Below are 19,643 nucleotides of genomic sequence, written 5' to 3' on the forward strand. Positions count from 1 at the left end.
AAAGTTGAAAGTCAAATATGTACACACTTCAAATTAATTAGAGCAATGAGTTTGTGATAAAATATAAAGGAATTGATCATCTAATTTAGGTTTCGATCATTGCATGTATGGTGAAAGATCCGTTAAGGAATATCTAATCATTTAGTGATCTCTATTAAAAAATCTAATTCAAAAAATTGTTTTCTTTCTTCTATTGAAAAAATATATTTAAAAAATTTCTTCTAAAACTTGTTTTTATAGACAAAAATCAAACAAGCCCGGAATATAAAATCAAATTTTTAAAATTTATTTTCAAAGGATTTTTTGGAATGAGATGTTTTATAACATAAAAATGAGTGTAATTTGAAAATTAATATCAAAATATAAAAACATTTATAATATATTTTGAGATTTTAATTTAAAAAAAAAAGATATTAATTTTAAAAATTTAAAATGAAAATTGTTTTTAAATTTTTTTTATATTCAAATTTTTTTTAAGTATATATTTAAATTATGTAATTTATAAAACATGTTTATTTCAAAGTTTTCTATTTTTTAAATAATCATAACAAATTTTAAGTTAATTTCATCACCATCGCCACCCTCAACAACTACCACTATCATACTCTCCACCTTTGCCAACATCACCCTCACCACCTCGACCAATGTTGTCGCTCAACCACCACCACCACTCGTGGTTATTGTGCAATGCAACAATGTGGTTGTGGTGAGATTAACACATGCGAATATCCAAATTCGGTTAAGGGTGTTAGTCTTAGTGCAAAGAGTGATAACGTCAATACTCTAATTTATATGATTAGTTTAATGATGAAAGTGAAAATAATAAATATCTTTTATGATTTCAAAAGTGAAAAATATAATCACAATTACTCTTTAAACAGGTTCTTGGAGAATGGGCTTCTGCTATAATCTTGGAGATCTAGCGCTCTCCAATGTATTTGTTGTCAAACTATTAGCAGTAAAGTGTGCAATGGACCTGATTATGAGCCTGGACCTGCCGCGCGTCATGATCGAAAGTGATTCTTTGGAGGTGGTGTCTTTGTTGAACGAGGGGATGTCTCGAATCACCAACATGGGCAATTTGCTCACGACATTTTACCGCTTGTAGATGCTCATGGAGCTTTTTCTATCTCCCACTCTCCTAGGGAGTCTAATTGCTTAGCTGATTATCTAGCGAAGATAGGGTTATCCCTTCCATTGGGTACTCACAACTTTGATTCACTGTTTGGTGAATGTCACTCCCTGCTTCGACTTACTTAGAGCACATCGTTCATCCTCCTGGAGGATTTGATGTTCCTTAGTTTTTCCTTTCTGTTTGAGGCTTGACCTCTCTTTGTAACAAAAAAAAAATATAATCCTAAAATTTAATTTAAACTCGAGATTAATAAAATTTTAATTCTATTTAACTATTTTTATAGAGTACGTTTTATTTTTTTAAACTTAAAATCTAAACATATATACAAAACAAAAAACTAACATCACGGGTATTTCAATATAAGTCAAATTTCTTTTCAAAACAAAAAAATATAAGTCAAATTTTTGAATTCCTTACACAGTTCGTTTAAAAAAAAGCAGAAAATCCTATAATTAATGATAATTTTCAGAAAAGAACCCGATCACAAAAAATTGAAATACTTATCACAAATAAAAATAAAACAGAAATCCAAAAAATTGTAAAAAATAAATAAAGAAGCAAATGAAACGGAAGGTCACCTCATGAGTTCCTTGAAAAAAACGCACCCATACCTCTGGTTTGGGTTCGGAGTGAGGTTCGGAACCAGGTTCGGTTTTGGACTTTGAACTTGGATGCGATGAGCAAGATAAGCACTTAGCCTCCATCACCCGCCACTACAAAAGCTCATCCCCACTTCCAAGTTCTAATCTTTTCCCATTTTCCCTTCTTTTTCTTCATCAAAGTTCCCTTTTTGCATCCAATTCAGTAGAGGAATCTTAACAGACATCAAAATCCAACACCAAAAAACATGGTCAGTAACCACAATCAGTGCCAACTAATGGGGTGCCTTTGTTTTCTTCTTTTTGATCAACCCTTTTGATTTCTTGTTTCAAAGTTTGTTTTTTCAATGGTTGCATTTAATTTTTGACTAATTGTTTTTTTTTTTTGGTTTCTGGGTGTGTTGGATTAGGGAGGTGGAATCAATGAGGAAGGAGGAGGTGTTGTTGCTGTGGGAGAAAGGGAGGAGGAGAACAAGTGGCCACCATGGCTGAAACCTCTTTTGAAGACTAACTTCTTTGTTCAATGCAAAGTCCATTCAGATTCCCACAAGACTGAATGCAACATGTTTTGTTTGGATTGTGTGAATGGGGCTCTTTGCTCTGCTTGTCTGGCTTCCCACAAGGAACACAGAACAATTCAGGTACATGTTTAGATGAAAAAATAACCAATCTTTTTTATCGGTGAATTGAATTGTGTTTGGGATTTCATGACTCAATCAAGCCTGTTTGGAAATTGTTCTGCAGTTGATTCTAAAGCCAGAATCAATTTTGGGGAGAAGCTTTGTGAGTAGCCACAAAATTGATTCTGGGAAAAAATAAGCTCATCCAAACATGCTATCAACCAGAGATTTGGGTGTCTCTATTCTGATTGTGTAGTTCCCTTAATTGTTATAATCCAATCAATGCTAAACTTTGCAACTTGCAATATCCCTAAATCTCTGCATTTTGATTTTTTTTTTCATTGAATCATGGTTTATTACTCAATTATATTGTCCATTGTTTCTGCATAGATTGGCAATTTTTTAAAAAAATGAATTTTGGCATTTTCTTCTAGCTAGAATGAGTAATCTGGTTAGTATCTTTCTGACATTTTTTTGGTGGTTGTTAATTTTCAAAGATAAGGAGGTCTTCATACCATGATGTGATAAGGGTGTCTGAGATACAGAAATTTCTGGACATAGCTGGGGTCCAAACTTACATTATAAACAGTGCCAAGATTGTGTTTTTGAATGAAAGGCCTCAACCTAGGCCAGGAAAAGGGGTCACCAATACCTGCCATGTCTGTGAGCGCAGCCTACTTGATTCCTTCAGCTTCTGCTCTCTTGGTTGTAAGGTACATACAATTCAACCAAATTTCTTTGTAGCCCTACATTTGACCAATGACTGCGTGTGAGTTGGATACTAGTTGAGTGCAACTTTATTAGACTTTGATCCAATCCATGAGAAGTGTTTGTTTCATTTTTTATCTTAAAATGAGTGCTAATTTCTGTTTGCTCAGATAACTAAACATAGCCTGCTATATGGAAAATTTTCTATCAAACAGTTGTAAAATGGAATTCAAAACTAACATCTTTGAATTACATTAATTGTAGCAAAACATGGTGAGCTGTGTTTCTAGAATTGTAGAATTGTTGTACTTGTATGTAAAATGAAAACATTGTAACTACCACCTACTACTTTTCTGTATAAAGTACATGAACATTAAATGTGTACTTTCTATGTTTCCTTTGAGGATGTAAAAAAATGATGAGGAATTGAGAATTGGTGGATATGATTGAAATGCATGTTTGGAAATCCTTTGACAATTGATTCTGAAACCATAATTGATTCTGGGGAAACTCTTATGTGAGCCGCTTCTAGATTTCAGAGTTGATTATGAAAGAGAAGCTGATCGAAACATGCTAGAAATTTATGAATGACTTATTCAACTTTTGAATTTTCTTTGCAGATTGTTGGAACCTCCAAGAAGTTCAGGAAGAATAAAATGTTAGGTGAGACAGATGGGTCTGATGTTGAAGAATCAATGAGTGGAGTTATTAGCAATGGAAGTGCCAGAAACAAAATCCATAACTTCTCACCTTCAACTCCACCACCAACAGTGGTGAATTACAGAACAGCCAAGAGGAGAAAAGGTGTTCCACATAGAGCTCCAATGGGGGGTGGGGAAATTATAGAATACTAAAATCATATAGTGGTTTTGGTCACTCGCCAATCAGAATCAACATTTCCACCTTAAAAGACATTGCCACTTCCTAAAGTGGCTTCTTAAAAATATTATGCTTTTTTATATTTCATAGTTGTTATGCCTGAGCCTTGTTCACTGAGGCCGGTGTTGGGAACTACCGTTCTATCTTGTACAGAAGAAAAGGGGAGAAGAGGGTATTAGAATGTTAAAAAGCAAATAATTATTATAACAATGTAACATTTAGTGGGGTGGGGGAGTACTTTTTATGTTGGTATAAGAATGGCATTCATGTGTGGGTATATGATGCTAAATGTACATAGTGGTTTGTAGAAAAGAATTTGTATAGCATCAAATTTGACAATAAGAGAAAGTTATAGTATTAATTTTATTCCCTTGGTTTGGTACATGACCATTGTCCTTGTCCTCTTAAAGTAGAAAAAGTGTGTGTCATGATCAGCTGGTGGAGGAGTGATTTAAACTTGATTTAATTGGCCTATGATTCTTTGCTCTTGGAACTTAAACTTATCTGAACAAAACGGTGTATGCTTGGAGATCATTCTACAATTGATTCTGAAGTCAGAATTAATTTTGGACAAAAGTTTCTTTGTGTTGCTTTTAGAATTAAGTATTGATTTTGAGGAAACAAAAACTGATACTGCTGCAACCATGCTAATAATGTAATGGTATTGGTAGCTGATTTGCGTGGTACTTAAGGGAATGCGCACAAATTGCACTGGTGGGTTTTTTCTTTGAGAAAAAGTACACCGTCAACCAATCAGATTTCAAGAATGTGAGAAAATCTCTCTTTTCATTTAATTTCTTTAATTGACATGTCACATCCTTGAAATCTGATTGGTTGACGGTGTAAAAAAAACTTTACACCGTCGGTGCATCAAAATTAAACTCTTTTTCTTTTATGCCTTCAATTTTCATTCTTAATGTTCAGAGTTTATACACAATTTATTTTTGTTTGCATTTTTTTTTGATTTGTTAAAATATTCATGGCATGTTTTTGTGTTCAGAGAGAAAATAGTGTCCATTTAGATTTTAGCTGTTAAAGCTTCATGTGTTGGCATATTGTGTACTACCTTTTTGCACATTTATGGTTGGTTTCCTGTTGTAGCAACCCTACCTTTCCATTCAAGTTCACATTACAATTCTTCATTTCTTTAGGCTTTCCATTTTGCTTGACCAACGATTTGACCTGAATTATAACATTTGGCACTATAAATTGATTACAACTAACTGTATGTATGATTATATGACCCATAAAAGAACAATATGTATAATTATGCATATATTATATAGTGTGAGGTAATTTTCAACATAAATACTTTTGACTCAAAGTGAAAAACAAAAATGCTCTTAACCCACATGCTTTTTCATATCCTACCAACACAAATTGTTGAGGAATCACTAGCTGAGATTCAGTTCTTATTTTCCTCTCTAGTTATATTTTGTTATTAACTCCATTGATTCTTCTACTCTTTCTTTCTTTCTTAGGGAAGAACACAACTGTGTTTTCTTCTGCACCACCACCTTCGTATTATCGGATATATACCTATGGATCACGATGAATTTCCCTTTCTTTATTCCTTTTGCTCAGCTGTCCCTCACTTAATTTATCATTACTTTATAATTAATTAGTTCTATGCATGATACATATGAAAAGAGCAAACATGGTGTTGATTCTTTAGGAAATAATAGTTGAAAAAACAAAGGAATATGCAATAATTGATGGCACGGGGGGTCGCAATCTGGTATGTGAAACCGATTGTCAAGAACTTATAGCTGTAATTGAGCATCAAGACACTATCAGGTTCGTGCCGGAGCTGCAACAAATTGTTGAGTTGATGGGAAGAGATTGGGTGGTTACTGTTAATCGGCCAGCAGATTTTCTGGCTGGTTTCTTGAGTGAACCAGCACCGCTCAAGGAAGTGGAAGTAGCTTGCCCAGATTTGGAGACCTTGCTGTTGAGGGACATAGTGGGCCTAAGTTAGTTTATTTTACTGTCTATCTTTCCGCTGTATCGGAAAAAATAATAATTGATGGCACGTGGCTGAAAATGATTGGATAGAAGGAAGCACTTAAGAAAATAATAGATTATAATCATAATCATGTATGCTATGGCTATGTTTGGCATGTCATTTCAGCTAGCTTATAACTTATTTGACTAGCTTAAAGCTTATTTGACTAGCTTAAAAGCTCTTCAAAAGTGTTTGGTGAAGGAGCTTATTTTAATAGCTTAAAGCTTTAAGCTATAAGCTATCTCAGGTAGCTTATAGCTTAAAGCTTATAGCTTATTAAATTTATTCTCATTTTTATCCTTATTATTTTATTAAAATTCTACCATTACCCTTATATATTTATAATAACACTAAACTTATTTTCCCCTCACACTTACGTATGCAGTTTCCGCCACCATTCCCGCCACACCGCTGCGCACCACAAGTATTATAAATATTATATTAATAAAAATAAATATTATATTTTTAAGATGATATATAACTGTAGCTAATAAAAATATTTAAAGTGATAATAATTTTAATATTAATATCATATTGGTATTAATGTGAAAATAAAGTAATGTTAAATATAAAAATAATTATACAAGTATGTCATTTTATGTCATTTTACAATTTCAGCTTGTTTAACAGCTAGTTCTACCAAACACTTTTGTTTCAATAACGTAGCTTTTCAGCTTTCAGCTAGCTTATCAGCTTTCAGCTATCAGCTAGCTTATAAGCTTTCAGTTAGCTTTTCAGCTTTCAGCTAGCTTATCAGCTAAACATGTCAAACATAACATGTCATTTCGGCTAGCTTATAGCTTATTTGACTAGCTTAAAAGCTCTTCAAAAGTGTTTGGTGAAGGAGCTTATTTCAGTAGCTTAAAGCTTTAAGCTATAAGCTATCTCAAGTAGCTTATAGCTTATTAAATTTATTCTCATTTTTATCCTTATTAATTTATTAAAATTCTACCATTACCTTTATATATATATTTATAAAAACACTTAACCTATTTTTCATCACACTTACGTATGCAGTTACCTCCACACCGCTGCGCACCACAAGTAAAATAAACTAAAATCACCATAATATCACCATACTCTTTTAAGCGGCCAATAATATTTTAATATGCGTTCCAGACACATAATAAGAGGCTTAGAAATGAAATGACGCAGAAGCTTAATTTAGTGGAAAAGTATATATATTTCACAAAATGAAATGTGATTGTTTGGAAGCTGGAAAAGAAGAGAATCGATTTTGGCGAAACTCGGGTTTTGTTGTTGTCTCACAATGAGAGACGTTTGTAGAAACTTTCAGCGAGGAAGGTAATTCTTCTTCTTCGTTCTGAGAATCACTGTTTTGGTAGTGCTTGATTGAATTTAGGGTTTCATGTTTCAGTTGTCAATATGGAGAAAGGTGTAAGTTTCTACATGCTGTTCAAACACAGAGAAAACCTAATCATTCTTACCAGCACCAAAATACCAATAACCCTTTTGGGTTTGGCTCTAAGTCTGCATCTGCCTCTGCCTCCCAGCAAAGGACCAACCCTTTTGGTTTTGGCTCGCAGAACAGCTCCTACTCAAATGCCCCATCTCATTCCGACTTCAAGCCCAACCAATTCAAGGTTATTGCTCTTGAATGTTTAATTGTTAGTCAATGTGATATAGGAATGTATCAATGAAGCTATTTAGGATTTAGTGTGTTTGGAAACCTGTTAGATTTTCACTTTAAGGGGATAAGTGATTCTGGAAGAAGCTACTCCTTGTAGGTTTCGTGGGAGAAGTGATTCTCAAAAGTTTTAAAGTAAGACCTAATATGCTTAGTGTCTCTGCTTCAAGTGTACATTTGGAGAACTTTTCCTTTCACTAGAATGAAGTTGTATGCTAGTAAGTTGTTTGGCTACAATTTTACAAGTATTTTTTTAGAGGCTCTGGTTGTTTAGTCTTGTTTCATCTTCATTGTTAGTGGACTAATTTGATTATTTAATTTTAGTATTAATGATTTGCTTCTGAATCAGCCTTTTGAAAACAAATGGAGTCGATCTTCATCCCAACCCCAGACTGGTGCTTCACGTCAATCTGATAACAATTCCCAATCAGTGAATCATAAGTAAGTATGGATCAATCCATCCTGCATCTCTCATCAAACATTGCCATTTTTCACTAAAGCTTGGTTGATATAATTGTAGATGCACAGATCCTGAGATCTGCAAGCGCCAGATTGCGGAAGACTTTGAGAACGAGAAACCGCTTTGGATACTTACATGCTACACTCATAGCAGAGGGTATGCCTTTTTTTGATCCATAATGGTTTGAAAATATTAATCAAACTTGTTTCTATAGATAATATGTTGCTTAATCATGGAGGAACATCTTGCATAGTCATCTAGCATCTAATGCAGACAGCTAATTGGGTATAGAAAGATCTATACTCCTCAAAATCTGTGCCCAGGGACTTTATTGAAAAAGATTGTCAACTGTTTCAACTGTTTTTCCATTCATATTCCACATCCAACACTGATAGAACTAACCACTAGTCATTATACATTAACTCCCTCATATTTGAAAATCCTTCCTAAAGCTTCTGCCAATGAAAGAGATTTTAATAGGGACATTTTTCGTTTGCATTACAAAGCTTTAAGTGATAGGAATTTGCATCATTCTCATGCATGATCATGTTTGCAAACCGCAGCCAAGCCTTATTTAGTTACATATGAGTTACGCAACTGTCCATTCTTGAAAGAGAAATTACGTTAAAGGATATCACAGTGTACTAATATGAAATAAGTACCGTGATAGATTTTGACTTCTTTATTATGCAGTGCTCCTTGTGACATTGTTGGTGACATTAGTTATGAAGAACTGCGAGCAGCCGCTTATGAGGATGCTAAGAAGGGGATGAGCTTGCAATCAATAGTAAGAAACCTGATTTTAGTATATATGCCTATTATTTCAAGGGAGTTCCGATTTGTGGTATTAAGATTTAAGAGAGATTGAATAGCTTTGTTTCATTTTGTATTCCCTTTGCTTCTCCATCCCCCCTCCGCCCTATTGGATTTTGGAGGAGTCCTTATTCCCTACCGTATCTGCGTATAGTTACTTCATTTTCCTCTAGTAAAGTTTAATTTCTGTTAATAGAATAGATAGATTATTCTTTGTACCGACCTTTTCCACTGTAAGGTGTCTATTATGTTCAATTGTCTTCTCTGCCTAACCTTAAAACATGTTGTTGCAGGTTGAGAAAGAGAGAAATATTCTAAAATCCAAGTTGATTGAATTTGAGAAACTGCGTTCTGAACCCTACAACATTCCACTCGATTTATCTCTTGACATTCAAAATCACCAATCTAATGTAGCCCATGCAAATCCATTTTCACCAACTACTCAAAATAGCGGTCCTTTGTCAGTCTCAAGCTTTAGCCAACTGGGTGCTTCATTGAACGCGGGTTTTGAAAGGTAAATGGCCTGCTTAAAAACTTTTTCTCCGTTATCAGTTTGCGTGGGGTTGGAAAATGACTTAAATAAAGAAAAATCCAAACTTTCTTCGGCAGAGAATGCAGGAGCTTAAGTGGAATATGGTTTGCATCTTATAAGTTATTGATGCGGCCTGATAGTCTATTACGTAGTTTTTTCAGGGGGTTTCATTACATCTAGAACTCTTATCTACTATCTGTTTGTTTAGTATTGTGGTGTGGTTATCAAGACAATGGTGAAAGATGAGATTTATTATTGTGGTTTAAGGTTACAGTCTTGTAGATGTTAATATAGACTAGTTGAATATCCGTTACAACTACAAGTACTGTAGAATGACTACCTATAATGACGGTTTTTTTCCATTTGGCATTGTGTGATTTAAAATACGTGTGCTAGAATGGATAAGATGCATGTTTAATCTTCCCTTGCAATGATTTTCTCCTTCATCTGGTACCTTTTTTTTCTTTCTCTTCTAGTGGTTTTTGTTTTATGCCTGCTCTTGGCCTATAGTAATCCGTTTGGAACTTTCTTTTTAGGACCTCTGCACCACAAATGAACACTTTGGCACAGCCTAATTCCTTTGGAAGTGGAGGTATATATTTGGTGCAATTTGGAAAACAAGCACTATGACTACATTTATCTTCTGTGTTCTTTACCAATGTATGTTTGACCACAAATTTTGTAATAAATTATAGGAAACTTTTTGACATCCAACACACCAAATCTATTTGGTAGTAGCATCTCAGGTGTTCAAAGCAGCCCCTTTTCTGCACCAGCGCAGGTGACAATGTTTCCGGGTTCAATGTCCCAGCCCCAGCAATCACCTGTTGCCTTCAATGGCTCTAGCTCCACTACAATGTTTCAGACAACATCAGATGTTCAGTTGTAAGTTTACAGACATTTGTTTTAAATTCTAAAAAGTAGTTTTGACCGTTAAATCAATTTCTGTTCTCATTATTCATCCAAAAGTAAATCCACTTTCTGTTGGATTGCCTGGCCAGGTACGATGTTTCAGACAACATAGGGTTTAATTAATATGATGTAGATTATAACCCAGCCCGTCAATCTTGAGTGTGTTCAGCATGTTGCATCTCCAGCTTAGTGACGTATTTTCAAATTGTAGAAAATCTCTTGATACTCTTTAAGTAAATAAGTTAGATCATTTTTGTGATAAAAGTCATAAAATCTATCATAATTGTAAATTTTAAAAATGTTTGATAAATTTTAGTAAATTATGTCAAAGTATTTAAGATTCTACCGGATAACCTACAAATGAGCAGAATTCTTAGTTCAACTGAAGTATTCTTGGTAATTCTCAAATGCGAGTTTTTTTGTTGAATGAAGGAGAGTGTGAAACAAAAGCAGCCCCTTTTCGTGACCAATTCATGGGCCAATTAATAATAGCTCAGGAAATTATTCTAATTTTCCTAGAAAGTAAAGGACTAAATTGCATCAATTATAAATGTTATGAAGTTGGATACATACGCCAGGGATAAAACCTATTTTGTTTAATAGCCATATGTTATAATTTATAGACTAGAAAGGTTTTAACGTTAGTAGTAATGCTTGAAGCAGTTGGATCTTCTGTTTCCTTTTATTGTTACCCAACAAAGCCTTTCTTGAGTACTCGAATGTACTTAGAAACTTCATCTTCATGAATGCAATAACTTTCTGAGGTTATCTTTATAGAATTTGTAATTTTGACTCAATGCTAGTTATGATATTTTTTGCTTTAATTATATGGTTGTCTCTTCATGCAGAAATAAGTCCCAAGTGGAGAATGTGTCCGGAGATAACAGTATTTGGTTAAAAGAGAAATGGAATCCTGGAGAGGTAATAGTCTTGGGCCCTGTTTGAGAGCTTATTTGAGTTTATCTTATAGCATAAGCGCTTATGCCATTGTTCGGCAGAGCTTTGAAAATAGCTTATGGCCTACCTATAAGCTGTTTTGAGCTTATTTTCATAAGCTGTTCAGATTAGCTTATGAATAAGAGCTTATATTTATCCATAACCTATTTTCAGCTTATTTCAATACGTTTCTCAAATTAGTGAATAGGCGCTTATAGGATAAGCGCTTATTACCATAGGCAGTTTTATGCTGTCTTTTAACTTTTCATGCTGGGAATGTAGGTCCATTCAGGCTTCATACATTTTATTCCCATTTCTGTGATCACACAAATTTCTTCAACTTAGAGTATTTAAATTTGGCAGATTTAGATTTACTTGTTGCTGGCTATATTTTGGAATGAGTGTTGGGAGTGTTTTGATAAGTGCTTTATGTTATTTTGTACTGTCTTTTTGACAGATTCCTGAAGAAGCTCCTCCAGATGCATTTGTTCGGTAGACTTCTGTGTATTGGCAAGGTCCTTTCATGGTTGAATCATAGAAATCCATAGCATATTAGATCACTTGGTTTTATGGAAGTTGTCTGGATAGTTTTATATCAACTGGTGATAGAACAGAAATGAGGCCGCAAAAGTAAAGCCTTGAATGAGTTCTTACACCCTGTAACGAAATCTTTTAATACCTTCTTGGAGTCAATATGACAAGATGAGTTCTTGTTGCGCTATCACTAGATTTTTTGATACCGATTTCAATACTCATGTATCTTTTTCACCCTTTAAAAATGAATCTTAGCTGCAATACATTGGTTGCCCTTTGCCTTGTAACATTATGCTTTGCAAGAAAGAGAAAATCCATCTAATTTTGGGAATTATCAAATCCACTTGATACAAGTTCTGAAATATTTGTGATTTATTTTCATGTACTTTAGTTGATCAATTTGACTTTGACCAAAAAAAAAGTTGATCAATTTGACCAAATCCGCATATATGGTTCGTGTTGATTAATTAAATTTTCTGTTAACAGGACTATTGAACTTGTAATATAAATAACGCTGTTAAAAATTACAAATGAGTGTATGCTCACACTTAAATTCCAAACAGTTTATGCAGGAGTTGAATAAAAGTACAGAGAAAAAAATGAAACATGCTGTATCAAAAAATTGGAACATGTGAGTTTCTTTCAAGTTTTGGGTAGAAAATTGTGTTTTCTCCGTTGATATTAGTGTAAAAATAAAAACGCTTTGAAAAATATTTAATAAACACATATTGAACGCTTTGTTTGAACTTTGCCGTGAACAAGACAAATATTTTTTAGAACAAGAATAAATGTAACAAAAAGCTTACAGAATAATTAACGGGACAATGTTTCTAATCAAAAGCTTTCCTTGTAAATGGTATCGTCTACAATGATGCAAGATATCAAATTATCAATTACTTCAATAATAGTAACGAGGAGGAGGGGGTACCTAAGTAATTTAATTGCCAATAAAGCTATTTTTTGTACAATTGAAGTGTGTACATGATTATAAGCATATTAAACAAGGAAAAACATTCATTCATCTTATGAAAGAATTATAAAATTCAATGCAAAGAGTAATCTGATTAGATGCTGGAAATAACACTATCGAATAGTGGATCTACCAAGTTGAAATGCAAAAGATTCAGCCAATTTGGCCGCATCCGAAACTCTAAGCCGAGTTCCCTGCTGCCCAACAACAGTGGCTGCAACCTTAGATGCTATTGTACCAATACTTCTGACATCTGATATGCCTCTTGAAACACCATAGAGTATGCCAGATGCATATGCATCCCCAGCACCACAAGTATCTACTGGAACACATGGAGAAGGAGGGATATACACAGCTTCACCGTTTACACCTATGTAAGAGCCTTTGGGACCATCAGTAACGGATACTAGAGGAACAAACTGGCTTAGATACCTTGTCACTGAAGCAGTGTTTTCCTTTGCATCAAAATTACAAAGAGCCCTTGCCTCATCACTGTTCGCAAAGATTAAATCCGCATAGTTCCCAACAATTTCCCTGATGAATCAACAAATAGAAATTACTAATAAACAGATATATGTCTGTGATCTCTAAACAACTGCAAATATTCATAGGAAGCATCTTGTTATCTTAAGCTGTGGATTGAATCAATGTACTAATACAAGGAAACTTAATTGAATTCTTAGATTCCTACAGGTTTCATGAGTTTATCTATCAATTACCTTCCCTTCCTTTCCATCCTTCACACAACCTGGTTAGCTCTTATTACAATGTCTCAAATGAAGCAATTGGAAGAGATATGTTCTTAATAGCATAATTTTTTTTAAAATACAACAACAACAAAAGCCTTATCCCACTAAGTGAAGTCGGCTATAGGGACCACACTCCGCCATTGAGCTCAATCAAAAATCAAATTTTGTGGGATATTATTGACACTAAGATCATCTTTAATAATATCTTCCAATGTTCTTTTTGGCCTCTCTCTACCCCTCTTCACATAGACTAAATTATTTATCAACCATTCTCACTGATGCCGCCAAAGGTCTTCTTTGTACATCTCCGTGGCATAAATTTTTAAAATAACCGTATACAATTAAAGAAATTCATTTAGCATGTGATACTACTACCAATTATATGATCACACACACATGTTCAGTCTTGCCTTGCAATGCATGAATGGGGTCTCCTAGATTGCTATTGCCACATTTTACAAAATTGAGATAGATACCAAAATAGGTGATGTAGGAGTTAGTTTCAGAACCTTTGTATACAGCTTAAACAATTGAAAACTGAACTAAGAATACATGGGAAATGCAATACAGAAGATATTCGCCTAATTACACAATTACAGTTTAGCCTAACAAATTCGTTATAGAATACATCAATATGCTCAATCTTACAGACAGTACCAGACCAGGCTAAATAGGATGGAAATTCCATAAAATTCGATACGCAAAAATGAAATAATTTTGACATCGAGTGTATATGAATGAATTATTATATGGAAAAGGAAAAATATGAAGTAATGATCTTACCAGAAATGATCAAAATGTCTCTCAATGCAGGATACATCTGAAGCTGTTATTGCGACCAAGGCACCATTACTCCTAGCTTTCTTGCATGCTTGCATTATTGCTCTCATAGTGTCAGGAAGTTCAAATAGATACCCTTCAACAACTAGTATGTTGGTCTTGGAAACTGCACTAGCCAAGGAAGTGTCATAGTTCACAGTTGAAGATGCACCCTGACACAAGAATACATAAATATTAGCATTTCCACCATTCATTATTTCATAGAATGGTGGGAAGTAAACGATATCTCATAGAGTTAGCCTTGAAAAACGCAAATGCAATTTGAAAAAAGTGCTAAGCATTTCCTGAAATAGCATACAAAGAGAGTGTAGGTTTTGGCTGCTATAAGGCAGAATAAAAATCTTCTCTACTTGATAAGTTTGACAACTATTGTACTGTATATCATCAGCAAGAAAGTATTACTTGTTTAACACAAAATGGCGCAATAGAATTATCAATTACAAAATTCATTGCACCAAATTTATTGGAAGTGAGGTTAAATGCTTCCAAGGTTACTCAAGGCACTTCAAGTCTTCAACTCTATTCCACAATAATAATATATGTTTTTCTATTCCATGAATTTGCATACACTTGAGACTACTTAAAATGTTAGCCACCTTGGCTTTAGCAAAATCTGTACAATGAACCACCAAAAATTGTTCCCAACCAAAGTGGAGAAGAAACCCAGTGCTCAACAAGATTTTCAGAAAGGTAGTTCTATAGAATAATAGAAACTGCAAGGCAGGAAAACAATTTTCAAGTTGACATCCACGGAAGCACAAAATTTTCCCAGTGTCATTATAATGAAAATTAATCCTAGATTGATGCTTACAGAAGTATTAAGTGAATTATATAGTAAATATGTATAAGCTCATAGCATACCAGAGGTAAAACTAACATGTTCACAAAATGATAAGTGTTTTCGTCAATGTACAGAATGAAATCATAAAATACACAATTTAACTTAAGAACTGAACTCATGAAGCTTTTGAGCAACTCTTCTCCAACAAATGACTGATTCAATACGTCAATTAGATGTGTATATGTGCTTCAGTAAACTAAAGTGTGATTGAAGTTAGAGGGGGGAAAGAATAAACTCTATGTATTATGTAAATTGATATTTACATATCTACTTAGAAACATCTTGTCATACAATACTCAAATTGCAACAAGGAAATGGAAATATGTATATCTTAATCTTATTATTTGTCAGTTGTAGCATACTGAACCTGATATGCAAGCATTGTGCGTTGGGCATCTGGTGTCGTGAGAACTATAACTGTTCCAGTTGTCCCATCCTTGATAGGCGCAGAAAGAAATTGCACATCTGCTCGGCGTAATTTTTGCCTAAACAAAACAAAAACAAGCAATATTTAAGTAACTTCAAGAAACCTGTGAGAGTATGTTGATGCAGTACAGTGGAGATATCTGTGAGGCCTGATAGCCTTGAACAAAATATTTAATATGTTATGGATATTAAGACAACCATGTTCATAACAATTTGATCAAACAACTAATAAGAACAGTGGAATAATAGAGTCATACCTGTAGAAGCCACCCAACGGATCACTCCCTACACTGCCAGCCATTGCTACATTTATGGCGGGAGCTTCAGCAGAGGGACTTCCAAGCCTTGCCAGGGCAACTAAGCTATTGGAAAGAGATCCACCAGCGGCAGCTTTATAGCTGCATCCATCCATAGCGCTTAAAACTCTACCTCTTTCCTCATGGTATACAACCTTCCTCGTTCCCTTCTCCAATCCCAAATTCCTCAGGAACTCATCATCAACTGTGCCTGAGAAGTCTACCTAGCAGTATTTCCATAACAACAACACATTTAAGATTCAATGCTACTTTCAAAATGTATCTATTAAAACATGATGAAGGTATATATGATGCCAGGCATTCTTACAAGGAATCAGAACAATACCAGGCATGAATGAATGCATTTCTTCTAGTCTTACATATCTTGATAAAATTAACATGGTGCACAAGTCTCATTGCAATAATCATCTTATAGTGTGTTACATTTTGTGGTGGGAATGGGAAGCCCTGAAATCACTTCTGGAGATAAGCTACAAAGTGTAGTTTATGGAACTAAAACTACCTTGTTTTGAATTGTGTGCTACCGTGAATTTCCAAACACAATTGAAAGATTGATGCCATGTCATACGCAAAATTTATCTTCCCCTAGCCTACCCAAGTATGAATGATGAATGCAAATGTTGAATTGAATGAAGAATGTGATAGCCAAGCCATAAACATTCCGGCACCCACATATCAATGATGAATTGAAAAGGGTAGCAGTAATTACCATAGCTTGACCAAGACCCAAAACATCCCATCTCTCTGGTAAAACCAACGAGTCAACCCCATTCTCTGCTACCTCATCATCATCATCATCATCATCATCTTCTAGGTCCCCTTCACTGCCACCGTCAAATGCAGCACAGCCATGGGAGGAAAAGGAAGATGAGACCCTAAAGAGCCCACCATGGATGGACGCAGAACCTGGGGTTCTGCAGAAAACAAGGTGGCCATTGGAAGGAAGATGGCGTAGGAAAGAAGGGGAAAGAGGTGGAATTGGGAGAAGAAGAGAGGTAGAAAGAGACATGTTGGAAGGTTAGCAGCTAGCTATGTAAGTGTCTGTCTGAAAAGAACAGACACAGAGAAACTGAGAGTGGTTGTGTTGTGGCTATGGCAACGGATTGGAAGAAGAACGAAGAAATGAAAATGAAGATAAGGGGAATGAAACTCAACGAGATGGTAGCTCAAAGGGTGGATAAGTAATTTCAACTATGCACAATTAAATTATCTATAAAATATAATTAAAATAAGAAATTGCTTTTAAGCCTTGTGATTTGACTTGACTGTATTTAATATATTAATAACAAAATTAAAATATATACATTTTTTTTGTTAAATGGAGGGGCTAGCCCAAAAAGTAAAATAATATATTGAAAAAGTAATTATATGAAGAAAATAAATTTATGGCTTTTTAATTCTATGTGAGTTGTCCATTATATTAAATTAGAGAATATATTATATTATTTTAATTTCGTTATTAATTAATATATTAAATCCAGACAAATCAGTAATCACATCCTTAAGAGAAATTTAATATTTTAATTATATATATTACTCTCTAATAATCCAGTCAGAAATTGTGCATAGTTGAAATCACGTATCCACCCTTTCAGCTATCATCTCCTTCATTTCCCTTATCTTCATTTCCATTTATTCTTTCTTCTTCCAAACCGTTGCCATAGCCACAACCACTTAGTTTCTATGTGTCTGTTCTCTTTTAGACAGACACTGACAGAGCTAGCTGCTACACCTTCAACATAAACATGTCTCTTTAATTAGACGATGTCTACGGTGGGTCATTGAAGAAGTGAACCATGGTGGTTCAATTGAATATTTTTTGTGAAAAGTCTAAAACACCTTTAATATTAAATTTACTTGACAATAGTATCCTTGTCTCTTCCAATTTGACTGTACTTGCACAACTTCCTTCCCTCCGCTTGCTTTCACTGTATCACCACTGCCGCAAACCAAAAATCCACCACATCATCAACCCACTGAATCACTAGAAAACCATCTCTTTAAAACCCATAAGCAACTTTGATTATTCATTACATAGACTAGGAGGAGAAAACCTTTACTTTTAATTTAACTTTACTTCTCAAACCATAACCTAGTATTAAAATTATCAATTTAATATTCCAGACCAAGATTACACCCAGTAGATAGCTCATAATTTACTCATCTCCCCTGTTACTCCAAACGAAGCTAGAAGTGCCAAAATCAATGAAACCCAAATCCACACACCTCTAAAAATTACCCTTCAAATGATGAATTTGAAACGTGAGAACAGATGGGGTTGCGCAAAAAGCATTAAAAATGTTAACTCGATCGATCATGTCTAGCTTTAGATTGAGGTGGACCAAAAGAATGTGTTTCACAGTTTTTTTTTTTACAGAAAGACAGGAGGGAAGTTGGGTATTGTTCTGGGTTTGTAATGTTTGTGTGATTTGTCTGTCGAAAGAGAAGTGAACTACAGAAATAATTGTAGGAGTCTACGTGCTAGCTGGTGGTGTTTGGGCTTTCAATGTCATTATGGTCGGCCGACAAGAGAAGTTGTGGGATGTGAGAGGTAGCCAAGAGGGATATGGCAGTAATTTACCATCTATAATCTTAATCGTTCAATTTTAAATAATATATCCAATGGCTAGATGTGAACTGTACCACCGTGGTTCACTTATCACTTATTGAGTGACCCACAGAAGACAGAACCCTTTACTTTAATTACTACTTCTCTTCTTCTCCTAATTCCACCACTTTCCCCTTCTTTCCCACGCCATTAATATGTAATAATGTCCAGATAAATGAATATATCTGAAATGTTAGCAACCCAAATAAATATTATAATATGTATTTTTTGAGTGTGTAATAGAGAAAATTATTATAGATTTTATAATATTGTATATATAGCAGTTTTGGTTTTATAATCAATATAATGAATAATATTATTTGTATTTAATTTTTTGACTAAAATGTTAATTGAACAATATTGTATTTACTTTATCCAATGAATTTTATTAATATAGTTAAATAGATACATAAAATCATCCAATTTTTGTTATTTCCTGTGGAGAATATTTATAAGTAGGAAATTAATTGACAACTTATTATATAAAGCACATTAAATATTCAATATTGATTTTTCAAATAATTGAAAATCAAGTAAAGTATATTTAATATTCCTAACCACTAATTTTATAGAATTTGTTAATAAGAAAATATATATTTATTGATTTTCTAAAGTGTTTTTACACAGCCAACTAAACAAATTTCAATGACATGTCACATCAACTATTTAAATAGAAATAAAATTTAATTTTTCCATTTCTTAAAATATAATTGGTTAACCGTGTAAAAAAATTACATTGTAAATGCATAGAGACAATTTTAGTAGCCATTCACACGACATGAAGAAACATTTGAGAGCTATTATCTTTCCCACCCTAATGTAGTGATTCTAGTTGGAACATTACCCTCTCCCTTTTAATTACCTTTCTTTCTAAAGTTAAAATCGATCAAAACTTTCGCTATTCCTTTAGGCTGAAATAAATATGTCTTCTTTAAGTGCTATTTGAGCTCAATTGTTTTCTCTTGCTTAAACTTGGACATCATCTCCTTAACCTTAATTTATCGCAACAAAATAAAAAAAGTAAAAAATAAAACTTCTACAACTAATTATGAAATCAAAATTATTTTATAAGAAGGGTAATTTTTGAAGTTTAAAAGTTGACAACACTAAA

General features: G+C 34.0%; 3 protein-coding genes across 4 annotated transcripts; 2 read left to right on the plus strand and 1 right to left on the minus strand.

The window, feature by feature from the left end:
* Positions 1 to 1,826: 1,826 nt before the first annotated feature.
* Positions 1,827 to 4,323, plus strand: LOC130747814 (protein RGF1 INDUCIBLE TRANSCRIPTION FACTOR 1-like). The gene is made up of 4 exons (XM_057600854.1): positions 1,827 to 1,985; positions 2,145 to 2,375; positions 2,852 to 3,067; positions 3,683 to 4,323. The coding sequence occupies exons 1-4, from the start codon at positions 1,983 to 1,985 to the stop codon at positions 3,914 to 3,916; spliced, it is 684 nt and encodes a 227-aa protein (XP_057456837.1). The 5' UTR covers positions 1,827 to 1,982; the 3' UTR covers positions 3,917 to 4,323.
* Positions 4,324 to 7,086: 2,763 nt separating this feature from the next.
* Positions 7,087 to 12,112, plus strand: LOC130747815 (zinc finger CCCH domain-containing protein 16). Of its 2 annotated transcripts, XM_057600855.1 has the most exons (10): positions 7,087 to 7,251; positions 7,325 to 7,550; positions 7,944 to 8,035; positions 8,115 to 8,210; positions 8,748 to 8,841; positions 9,161 to 9,381; positions 9,936 to 9,991; positions 10,095 to 10,284; positions 11,160 to 11,232; positions 11,705 to 12,112. In XM_057600855.1, the coding sequence occupies exons 1-10, from the start codon at positions 7,217 to 7,219 to the stop codon at positions 11,741 to 11,743; spliced, it is 1,122 nt and encodes a 373-aa protein (XP_057456838.1). In that variant the 5' UTR covers positions 7,087 to 7,216; the 3' UTR covers positions 11,744 to 12,112. The 2 variants fall into 2 exon arrangements, with proteins under 2 accessions (XP_057456838.1, XP_057456839.1); XM_057600856.1 differs by lacking the exons at positions 7,087 to 7,251; positions 7,325 to 7,550 and adding an exon at positions 7,656 to 7,812.
* Positions 12,113 to 12,660: 548 nt separating this feature from the next.
* On the minus strand, positions 12,661 to 17,070 carry LOC130747816 (uncharacterized). Its single transcript, XM_057600857.1, has 5 exons — positions 16,634 to 17,070; positions 15,865 to 16,127; positions 15,549 to 15,666; positions 14,284 to 14,492; positions 12,661 to 13,285 (listed from the first exon to the last, which is right to left on the minus strand). Exons 1-5 carry the CDS (start codon positions 16,931 to 16,933, stop codon positions 12,865 to 12,867), a joined length of 1,311 nt encoding a protein of 436 aa, XP_057456840.1. The 5' UTR covers positions 16,934 to 17,070; the 3' UTR covers positions 12,661 to 12,864.
* Between the last annotated feature and the right edge of the window lie 2,573 nt (positions 17,071 to 19,643).

This window comes from Lotus japonicus, chromosome 3 (genome assembly GCF_012489685.1).
Source record: "Lotus japonicus ecotype B-129 chromosome 3, LjGifu_v1.2".
Classification (NCBI taxonomy): Eukaryota; Viridiplantae; Streptophyta; class Magnoliopsida; order Fabales; family Fabaceae; genus Lotus; species Lotus japonicus.